This window comes from Sinocyclocheilus anshuiensis, unplaced genomic scaffold, assembly GCF_001515605.1.
Source record: "Sinocyclocheilus anshuiensis isolate Anshui unplaced genomic scaffold, SAMN03320099.WGS_v1.1 scaffold195, whole genome shotgun sequence".
NCBI lineage: Eukaryota > Metazoa > Chordata > Actinopteri > Cypriniformes > Cyprinidae > Sinocyclocheilus > Sinocyclocheilus anshuiensis.
The window spans coordinates 1125126-1136515 of NW_015548236.1; the positions used below are offsets into that span (position 1 = coordinate 1125126).

At 36.6% G+C, this 11390-nt stretch overlaps 1 protein-coding gene across 2 annotated transcripts in view; it reads right to left on the minus strand.

Moving 5' to 3' along the window:
• nup153 (nucleoporin 153) overlaps nucleotides 1-4497 on the minus strand; it is a 23605-nt gene extending 19108 nt beyond the window's left edge. Inside the window, exon 1 of one of the 2 annotated variants that reach the window (XM_016441917.1) lies at nucleotides 4269-4497. In XM_016441917.1, the coding sequence (XP_016297403.1) occupies nucleotides 4269-4346 (78 nt within the window). In that variant the 5' untranslated portion in view covers nucleotides 4347-4497. The remainder of the gene's footprint in view (nucleotides 1-4268) is intronic. The other variant, XM_016441918.1, reaches the window with a different exon arrangement.
• Between the last annotated feature and the right edge of the window lie 6893 nt (nucleotides 4498-11390).

Consider the following 11390-nt stretch of genomic DNA (forward strand, 5'->3'; position numbering starts at 1 on the left):
CATCTAAACTTTTCTAAAGACAGTAAGTTCCCCTCAGACATACATTCATATAAACTCCTACACCTAAATGAATCACGATTTGTTTAGCATCTCAACTGATTTGAATCGTCACATATTTGAATCGATTTTCAATCGGCTCGCGGGTAATCGTTACATCCCTACTCAGCATACGAAACCAGCTGTGTGCACGGCTGGGGCCTCACAGATGAGCTCAGAGTTGCAACATAAGTCACTTCCTGTCAACAGTGCACACATGGCACCATCCAAGGTCAGCATGGCCAATCAATGCAATGTTGGGCAAGTTACTTCCAAAATGTAATATATTATATATTACTAGTTACTCTCATCTGAAAGTAATTAGTTAAATTGCAATATTACTGTCTCTAAAATTTAATGCTTTACACTACTTTTGCATTATTTTTGAGTTACTTTCACCAAAATAACCACAGAAGTATGACTTGGCGCTTAAGGCTGATTTATACTTCTGCGTCGGACCTACGCCATAGCCTTTACGCCGTAGGCTATGCGTCAGTTTTCATTTATACTTCTGCGTCGTGGTCCGCGTCAACGTGCAGTACACATGCAAACCGCTAGTCTGCAGTGTCCACGGGCATGTTGCTGGTGTAACCCGCAGTACCACTGCAAAAGCCGAAGAAGAAGCGGCTTGTCGGAGAAGCATTATAGCTGTGACGGCGGCAAATAAATATCAAATCATTATTTAAAACTACAAAAAGAAGACAACAACGGAACAGGAGATGATGGCATTCTTTCAATCTGCACAAGGACTTGTACCACGGCAGATCAACATTGTTTGTTGCGGACAACTACTGATGTATAATGCCATGTAGTATAATAAATGATAAGACACTTGTTCTTTGCTTTGTTTTATTTTATATAAGAAGGTGTAACATTAAAATATATTAAAGTGCACATAAACACACAAAACTCAAGTACATATGGAGGGAGGGGTTCTTGCAGACCAATCACAGCGCTTGCGGTCTGCGTAGAATTGACGCGCTGTTAGATTTTTGGAGAGGTGCACGTCAGGCTACGGCGTATGGGTGTGCGTCTATGCATAAGCTACGGCGTAGGTCCGACGCAGAAGTATAAATCAGCCTTTATGGAACAGCAGCAATATGGCATTTCCTGGGTTACTCCAGTAAACAAACCAGCGCTACTACTTTAATATGCATTATACAGAGGCAAGTTGAAAAGAAAATACCATAAATTTTGCTGAAGACAGTTGGTTCCCCTCAGAGATAGACTCATATAAACTAGGGCGGTGCGATTAATCGAAATCCTCATAAAATCATGATTTGAGCATGCGCGATTTCTAAATCGCTTTATAGCACGATTTTCCGCGCCCCCGACCTCCCGCAGTATGCTATCCGAACCAATCAGAATGCAGCGCGCCTAAATGGTGCACGAGAACAGAACAGACCAGGCGGGCATACAAACGTAACGCCAGGTTCACATTATTATTTTTTTCCGTGCCCATGTTAACGGATCAGAGCGTTCACACTGCACGCGATTGCAGTCCGGCAGTGCGCTCCAGGAGCGGTGCGTCTGCAGCAGTCAAGCTGAGATCATTTCCGCACGGAATCTATTTCTGCTGTGCTGCACGCTCTGAAAGTGACAGCGCATTATTCGCAGTAAAAAATAACATGGATTGGCATGGAAATGTAGTAATTATACCAGAAATCGCGATAGTTTTTTTTGTCCATATCGCACAGCCCTAATATAAACCCCCATACCCTAAATGTATCGCAATTCGTTTAACATCGCAACCGACTTGAATCTTCACATAATTTTACTGATTTTCAACCGGTTCGTGGTGCATGACTATTACGAACCACAGTCAGCAATGTTACCTTTCCTTGTCACTGCCGTTGTTGACGTGGATTTTGCTGGCAAGCTTTCTAAAAGCTGGCGATTCTACTGTTAACAGAAGCTACATATCTTCCCCAACATACTCAGCCACGAGTCTCTTCACTTCTCTGGGTTCAAGCGGCATGGCAGACAGAGACCAATTTAATTTCCGTTGCTTAATCTTGCCTGCGCTCTCGTCCGCCACATTCGTTCTCTTCTCTGACTCGGTGTCACATGTATTGTAGCAACAGAAAATACACAATATTTTACCCACTGAATTTTTTCTCTGGTCCTGCTGGAATGTTTTGCGGTAAAGGTAAACTTATAAAAAAATAAAAAATAAAATTGTAACATTCATTACTAAGATTGTAACAGGTATAATATTACCAAAATGTTTTTAGTAATGCATTATATTACTGCATTACAGCAAAAAGTAATAGATTACTGTAATGGCATTATTTTTGTAATGCGTTATTCCCTACACTGCCTATCTATACTACCAAAAATGTGTGGATGAGCAGACTTTGATAAAGTGCAGAGGAAAAACAATGACTTAAGTTTAATTACAATTTATACTCCCATTATATGACGTCATCTAATCTAATCCAATAAAAACACCTGCCAGCTCAACTCTCCCTGCAGTGTTAAAACGCACGCATGTAGCTGACATGACACTTTGGAAAAGATGTTCTGCAGGGAGTTGTGCTCTTAAACAGCACTTTTTAATCAGTATTATACATGCAGTTTTATTACCTATTAAGTGAGGTGCAGCATAGAAGATTTGCACATTTAAAAATGCCACATCACAGGACCACTTAAAATGTAAGGTGAAACAAATCAGAAAGAAAATCAAATACAGCATCTAAAATATACACTTTCCCTTATACACAGGTGCCCCACAAGGCTGTGTGCTCAGCCCGCTGCTCTTCACGCTGCTGACCCATGACTGCATTCAATTTAACTAATTTTTGGAGGAAAAAATGTCTAGTCAAGTGTGTGCAGTTTATGCAACACTGGTGGACAGAAAAACAAGGTGCAATGACGCACAAAGTGTCAACAGAAAATATGGGTATTTCCATGATTTAAGTTGCCTTGGGTAAAAGAATTAGATTTAACATGTAAATGCAACATAAAAAGAGATACCCTGTTCTTTCTTAGTTCCAATTACTATGCCAGAATAAATCACTACATGAGATCATAATAGACAAATACATTTTTTGCCACATTTTGACAACTCAAAAACAATGGTTTAGATTTAGAGATCAACCAATGCTTTTACATGTCAATACAAATTATTTGTATGTATTTAATAGCCAACATGCAGAAGAAATAAAATAAAAAAGATATGCATAAAACAAGTACATTTTAACAAATTATGATTAACCGTTTAGCAAATAAACATGTCAGTCAAAACTTTTTTGTATTCAAGTCAAATCACATAAATGCTGTGCAACTTAATTTCCCTAATACACAAGTATTGTACTTCTATCACGCAAAATGCAAAGTAATGTAAATAAATGCAAAGTTCACATTGCTAAAGTTATGATAAAAATATACTTTACGATTTGTTTAAAATTACTTAGACTAATTAAAATGTCGGCTCATAGAAGCACATTAATCTATTAACATGCGTTAGACTGGCTGCACTATTTCTCTTTTCATAAAGCAGCATGTGAGTGTTTCCAGTGAGCTAACGTTACAGATCCCTCTGAAAACACGCCACGACACGCACTCATCCCGCCTTTCTTCATGATGACAAACCTAGTGCGACAACTACCTGCGCTTTCCGTATTTATGCCAAAACATGTACCAGACTCGCTAGTCATATCCAACTGATCTCTACCCAAGTTCAAGCCTTGCACATGAAATATAAGTAAAGAAAGCATGGACAAAAGTGCTGTGAAGCTCAGGTTACCCACATGTAGACCCTCTGAGCGGCACAAAATAAGGGAGACGTGAGTTTCGGTGTATAAACAGCATTTTATTTAAAGGGCAACAACATTAGAATACTGTTTAACGTAAATGTTGTTAGAATTGTTAACATTTAAATATCCTTGTTTGACGCCGGTGTGAGCCGCAGCTAACGGCTAACGGATTGTTTTGAAACGCGTTCACACGGCGGTCTAAAAATATTGAAATACATTCAAATTTCACCTCTCTAACGCCATATTTCGAGCATTTTCCTCACTGAACGGCTATGTCTCTTCAGTCAAATGAGCTAGCGGTATTGCGGTGACAGTGTTGCAACCGTGTGCTGGAGGAACGTGAACAGGCCTGAAACAGGCCTCAAAATGTCTCCTGCTTTACAAATACAAAACCCGCCGCCAAAACACCGGTGCGGCTTAAGTTAATAACCGTTAAAATCCTTGCCGTGGCGACTAGGGTTTCGTTTTATTTACCTGTTTGCCTTTGGCATAAGGTTTTGAAGCGATGTGGTATCTTCTTGATCTGATTTTCCCTCCTCCTGTCGCCGCCATGGCTAACTAGATTGAGTTTGCTCAGTAGCGCTTCGCCGGATAGAGCTCTGCTGTCTTCTTCTCTCGAGTTTTTTGGTGCTCTGCTGTCACAGTGCAGCCCTCCAATATACCATAAGCCACTTCGGCGCTGGGGTTTATGGGAAATGGAGTTTGGATGTACACATGCGTTCGGAATTGACGTTAGGCCAACCGGCCGTAGATTCCCTCTTCTTCTTGGTTTTATGGCGAGTTGCAATCTTTGCGCATATCGCCACGTACTGTGCAATTATGCAATGTTATGTTCCGTCCTCCACACTGAACGTAGATTCCCTCGGGAATTTCTGGGGCTTTCAGAACGGGGTTATGAGTGAAATAAGGTCTGTGGAAAACATTACGTGAAGATAATTTAATGTTGTGTTTTAGAAGATAAACTACACAGTCATTAGCTCAAACATGAATTCTGAATTTAATCACAGACCTTATTTTCTCATGAATAGTAATAACAACAATAAAAGTAACTTTAATTTCACATATGGCATGTCGAATAAATTATAAAGGGAGCTATTCGTTCTTAAATGTATATATCAAAAGTTTATACTGTATCAGATTCATGATCGTAACCATTAAGTCATATTTCATGAACCTGATTTCACACTCCTGGTTTAACAACCAATGAGAGAAGGAACTTTTTTTTACAGTAAGGTAAACAAACCAATAGCTCTGTATTTTGATTAAAAAAATATATACAGGAATAATTTTTCTCAAGAACTCAAACAATTGTACTACATACTTAGAGACTTCAATTCAGCATTTTATTTGAAATTTTTACTCAATACAGTATAAGGGTGTTAAGAAAGTGAAAAGAACATCCCCCCCAAGGGGGTTCACATCTGTGACAAGTTTAACCATTCATTCATACACTGATAAAAATCTCAAACAAAATGGTAACACCTCATTGCTCCTGATTATCACATTAAAGGTCTGAAATAATTAGATATGACAACACTGCTGTGGCAGAATCAAGTTAGACACCACATTTTATGCAATTCTCTTTGGTCACCTTCAGAATTGCAGATCCTTAATTATTTTAGGCTTTGATATTTTTCTAGGGTAAAATATAAAATTCTGTATAACTAACAGCTTGGGTATTGCTCAACAATTTGGTCCATGAAAAATAGAATGTAGAAAACAAATAAGACAAAATGTGATAGTACCTTAATATAAGCATATGCTACCATTTAGTATTAATAACCCATGGAAAAAAACACTCCTGCCTACAAAAACAGCACAAAATCCTAAATGTAGGTTTTACAAAAATTACGATTTCAAAAAATTGCATGTAGAAATGCAAAGTCATTTAAAGGCCTCACACATAAAATCATGTATGCACACACCCACACATACTAACACAGGAATAAATCTTACCACAAAAGTTAACATACCAAGCAAAAACAATAAAAGTACAGAAAAATGACAACATACAGATTATGTCACCATTTCCACCAAAACACCTTTACATGTTGGCAAAAAAGCTGAATCGTATTACATTTAAGTAAATCAACAGCTCCTAATGCAAAAGGTCATGACCTGCCTCTCCTTCAACCACTCTGCAGTTTTAATTTAAAAGAGCAAATATAAGATGACTGAAAAACGGTTGTGATAATAGAACATTTGTGCCAAGATCATAGTGCATTAAAACAAGCGCTTAAAGGTTTTTCACAATTGTAGAGCTTGTTTTTATGCTCACAATTAATTGCATCAAATTTCGTACCCTGATCAATGCATAGGTATGCGTCAACAAAACAATCACTGATTACAGGTCAAGTGGAGAACTATGTGCAAAATTTAAGAGAGAGCTTGGTCTGCATTACCAACACTGGTAATAAAAAATAAGTTGAGTTGAATAACGCTCTCATAACGTTTTACAGAAAGCCTGGCAGCATTGAGCTCCTTTCATTAGGAGGGCCATCACAAAACATTCACTGGCTCAGACGCTTCCAACATATAAAAGCCACATCAGTGCCACTGGAAAGTGTGCATTGTGTCATTTCCCAGAATCCTGGCATACCACAAATCATTGTTTCCTTCCAAGTGCTATGAAAATGAAAACTAGTGTACAACTGTACATTGCAAAGACAGAGGCTTGTGGTTTGGAATGTGTCCTCCGTTTATAGAACCGCTTCTTGTGTCTGCACACTATCACCCAGCTAACCGCTTTACCTCTCTTCAACCGTTTACGACAGATTCTTTCTTTCATCCCTTGTGGTCCATTGAGAGATCATTGGTCTCTAGCTGTGGTCACTTCTTGCTGCTTGTTCCATTGATTGTTTTGTTTTTGCCAGAGCCTCCTTTTCTTCTCCGTGATGAAGTGGAATTACTACTGGAGTTTCTCTCTGCTAATAGTAGTAATAATGTAAATACATATAAGTGTTAAGTAAAACAGATATTCGAAGGGTAAATAATCAGGGTATCTTCCGATCATTCATTTTTTTTTTTATTTAATATTGAAATCTGAAAAATGAAAAACGGCACATATTTCGTTTTTCAATTGTTCTAACAAAACGAAAAATCAAGAATCCGGCTTCATGTCCTTAAAAAAAAACATAATAGTCCTCCACTTCTATTGATTCTTAACATGTTTATTTCTACTACATTTTATCTCTTTCTCTTCATCAAACAGCCAGATTAATGAATGGCTTAACGTACCAAAGCAGAGCCTTTGGTCCTTTGGCACACCGCCTGATCTATTATAGCTAACTATCAAAATCTGTGTGGCAAAGCTGTGCAACACACTGCAGTGCAGGGAGAAGGTATTGTAGTGAAGCACAGACCACTATCAATTTCAGCGCGGGAAGAATGTATTGCAGTGAAGCACAGACCACTATGAATTTATGTGAACATACAGTCATAACTTTTGTGTTAGACCAGGGGTGGGGAACGTTGATCCTGGAGGGCCGGTGTCCCTGCAGGGTTTAGCTCTAACCCTAATTAAACACACCTGAACAAACTAATCAAGGTCTTAAGGATACAGGTACGTATTTTTTTTTCAGGGTTGGAGCTAAACTCTGCAGGACAGTGGCCCTCCAGGATCAACGTTCCCCACCCCTGTTCTAAGCCTAGGCCCAGCAGCTCTCATCTGGGCAAGCTAGACAAGCCTCATGACAAGTGAGATAATCCTGTAAATTCGCTGCACCTGCTAAATCCATGTAATTTCATGGAAAAACAGCAAGACCCAAGAGTAGGTATAATAAACACAGTACATCTCCTTAAGGAGCGAACTCCAGACACTCCAAACAATAGCAAAAAACAACCATGGGTCCAGGAAGGTGGTGAAGCAGAAGTGGCTGCGTTTTAGACAAAGGAGGAACTTAAATAATATGACAGGTATGAAAAGAAATGACTTTGTGTAATTTACCTTCACAGCAAATCTATTTTTTTTCTTTTTTGAGTTTTATTCATAGAGCACTTTCTAGAAATTTAGGAAATCATATGTTGTTATCCCACTGGCATGGGACTATTTGTTTGTCAGAGTGCTTGTTTCAGTGATTTATAAGAGTTATAAGAACATATCAAAACCCTGAAATAACACTTCGATTATATATATTTTTTACCTTTTACCTTTTGTATGTCATCTTTAATGTTAAATTCTTACATCAAATAAATTAGAATAAAATGACAATAGGCTGTAACAATTAAAGATGCTTTTAGATGTATTTACAGTTTAATGCTGATCAGACGGCTGTACGTGCATTTACACAGCAATTACAAGACTTCGCCACTACAGTGGGATTCAAATCTCTGAGAAAATGTATTACTACATTACTATTATGTATATCATTAGCATAATAATTTCAGCAAAAAGCCCGAAGTGAAAAATGAACATGCATTTCGGGAATGTCTATTGGGTTCCACTTGCACATGATCAAATAACTTGCCTTTTTTATTAGTGAAGGACTAAATAGTGAAGACGACTTTTAAATGCCATACAACAGTGGTTCTCAAACTTTGTACCACCCAAGTACCACCTCAGAAAATATTTGGCTCTCCAAGTACCACCATAATGACCAACATTAAAATACAGTAGCGTAGAGAGCCTTTGGTCCTTTTGGCACACCGCCTGATCTATTATAGCTAACTATCAAAATCTGTGTGGCAAAGCTGCGCAACACACTGCAGCGCGGGGAGAATGTATTGTAGTGAAGCACAGACCACTATCAATTTATGTGAACATACAGTCATAACTTTTGTGTTAGAGAATACGCTGCGTTTTAGACAAAGGAGGAACTTAATATGACAGATATGAAAAGAAATGACTTTGTGTAATTTACCTTCACAGCACATCTATTTTTTTTTCTTTTTTGAGTTTTATTCATAGAGCACTTTCTAGAAATTTAGGAAATCATATGTTGTTATCCCACTGGCATGGGACTATTTGTTTGTCAGAGTGCTTGTTTCAGTGATTTATAAGAGTTATAAGAACATATCAAAACCCTGAAATAACACTTCGATTATATATATTTTTTACCTTTTACCTTTTGTATGTCATCTTTAATGTTAAATTCTTACATCAAATAAATAAGAATATGACAATAGGTTGTTACCAATTAAATCAGTATTCAGTGATCTAGAACATGCGTCTGAAGATGCTTTTAGATGTATTTACAGTTTAATGCTGATCAGACGGCTGTACGTGCATTTACACAGCAATTACAAATGTATAATGAAATGAGATTAATGTTTTATACAACATTTTTAATACAGAAATATGAATAAAATGAAATGATACTTGAATTATGAAAGTAATATCGCCACTAGGTGGCGGTAAGTCACTGTGTTAATAAAGGAGCCTTCACAAGTACCACCATAATGACCAACATTAAAATACAGTAGCGTAGTAGGTCTAATTATTCAGCTACAGCTATGCACAGTTCAAAAATGAGGCAGTTTTATTCCTAATAGGAATATGTATTACTTTAAACATTGTAAATACACAGTTTGAACATTAACACTGCACTGTGCTTACATACAGGTAAATAAAAAACATTAAAATGTACTGTACCTAAAAGTTATCTTTTGTATGTCATCTTTAATGTTAAATTCTTACATCAAATAAATAAGAATATGACAATAGGTTGTTACCAATTAAATCAGTATTCAGTGATCTAGAACATGCGTCTGAAGATGCTTTTAGATGTATTTACAGTTTAATGCTGATCAGACGGCTGTACGTGCATTTACACAGCAATTACAAATGTATAATGAAATGAGATTAATGTTTTATACAACATTTTTAATACAGAAATATGAATAAAATGAAATGATACTTGAATTATGAAAGTAATATCGCCACTAGGTGGCGGTAAGTCACTGTGTTAATAAAGGAGCCTTCATTCAAAATGCTTCATTCATTCATTTGGGAATAAAATCGGCTGTCTATAATAATTGGTAATTGCATTGTTGTCTATAATAAAGGGTTTTGCTGATTAAATTAAAATGTACTGTACCTAAAAGTTAAATAAAAACTATACTGTACTTAAAGTAATAAAAAAAAACATTACTGTACTTAAATGTAAAGTAAAAAATGTACAGTACTTGATCAAAAAAAATGAACAAAGGCATCATTTAGACACCTTGCAAACTTTAAAAAAATGTTTTAACATTAATTTATATTTAATTCAGTGATTCCTCTGCGTACCACACTTTAAGAATCAGTGCCATACAACATTTCTGTACTTTTGAATATTTTAAATGAGATTTTTCAGTGTGGTCTCAGACTCAGACCCACTGTATATAGTTTATAGAAACACACAAGGTTCAATCTGTAAACATTTATGAAAGTAATATCGCCACTAGGTGGCGGTAAGTCATTGTGTTAACAAAGGAGCCTTTTATTCAATCAATTTGTTCAAAATGCTTCATTCATTCAGGAATAAAATCAAGCGGCTGTCTATAATAATTGGTAATTGCATTGTTGTCTATAATAATGGGTTTTTCAAAGACTCGGATTCATTCAGGAATGATACACCACTCTATGCGCCTGCTGCGAGTCAGTCACACAACGGTTCTGTGACTTTGGTTTAGTTGGCAGAGAAAATAACAATTTTGTATGCCATCAGTTAGCTGGCCAATACTCAATATTAATTAAATAAACTCAGTTTATTGTCTAAAACTACCTATGTTCACATAAATTAATAGTGGTCTGCGCTTGTCTACAATACATTCTTCCCACGCTGCAGTGCATCGCGCAGATTTGCCACACAGATTTTAATAGGTGGTTAGCTATAATAATTCAGGCGGATGCCAAAGATGTAGGCTAGTAGGTAGTTGTGAGTGCAGGTGCTAAGTAAATTAATATTTATAAGAAACTAATATTTCACGGGTAGGTTGCAGAATATATGCCTACACAAAAGAAAGCTCTGTCTAGGCTCTGCCTCGATACGGTTTGTGTCAAGCCATTCGTTAATCTGGCTGTTTGATGAAGAGAAAGAGATAAAATGTAGTAGAAATAAACACGTTAAGAATCCATAGAAGCAGTGGACTCTTATTATGTTTTTGTAGGACTATTAAATGTTTGGTTGACCAATCAGCGGAGAGGGGCGTTTCATTCCCGCCCACAATTAATTTATATTTAATTCAGTGATTCCTCTGCGTACCACACTTTAAGAATCAGTGCCATACAACATTTCTGTACTTTTGAATATTTTAAATGAGATTTTTCAGTGTGGTCTCAGACTCAGACCCACTGTATATAGTTTATAGAAACACACAAGGTTCAATCTGTAAACATTCAGTGCAAACTACAGATGTGTAACTGGACAGAATAAACTGTTGCAACATATCACAGTCACAGTACAACAACATAGCCAATATTTGTTAAGGTTTCAGTATCTTTTATAGAAAACAATAAACCGATCTCTAAAACAAACATTAATTTCAAAAGGTAATAATGTAAAAATATAGATACATAATAATAAATATTTAAGTTATATATATATATATAAATATTTAAATAATAAAGTATATAAATAGATTTTTTAAATGAGAATATTTATAAATAAAAGAAAT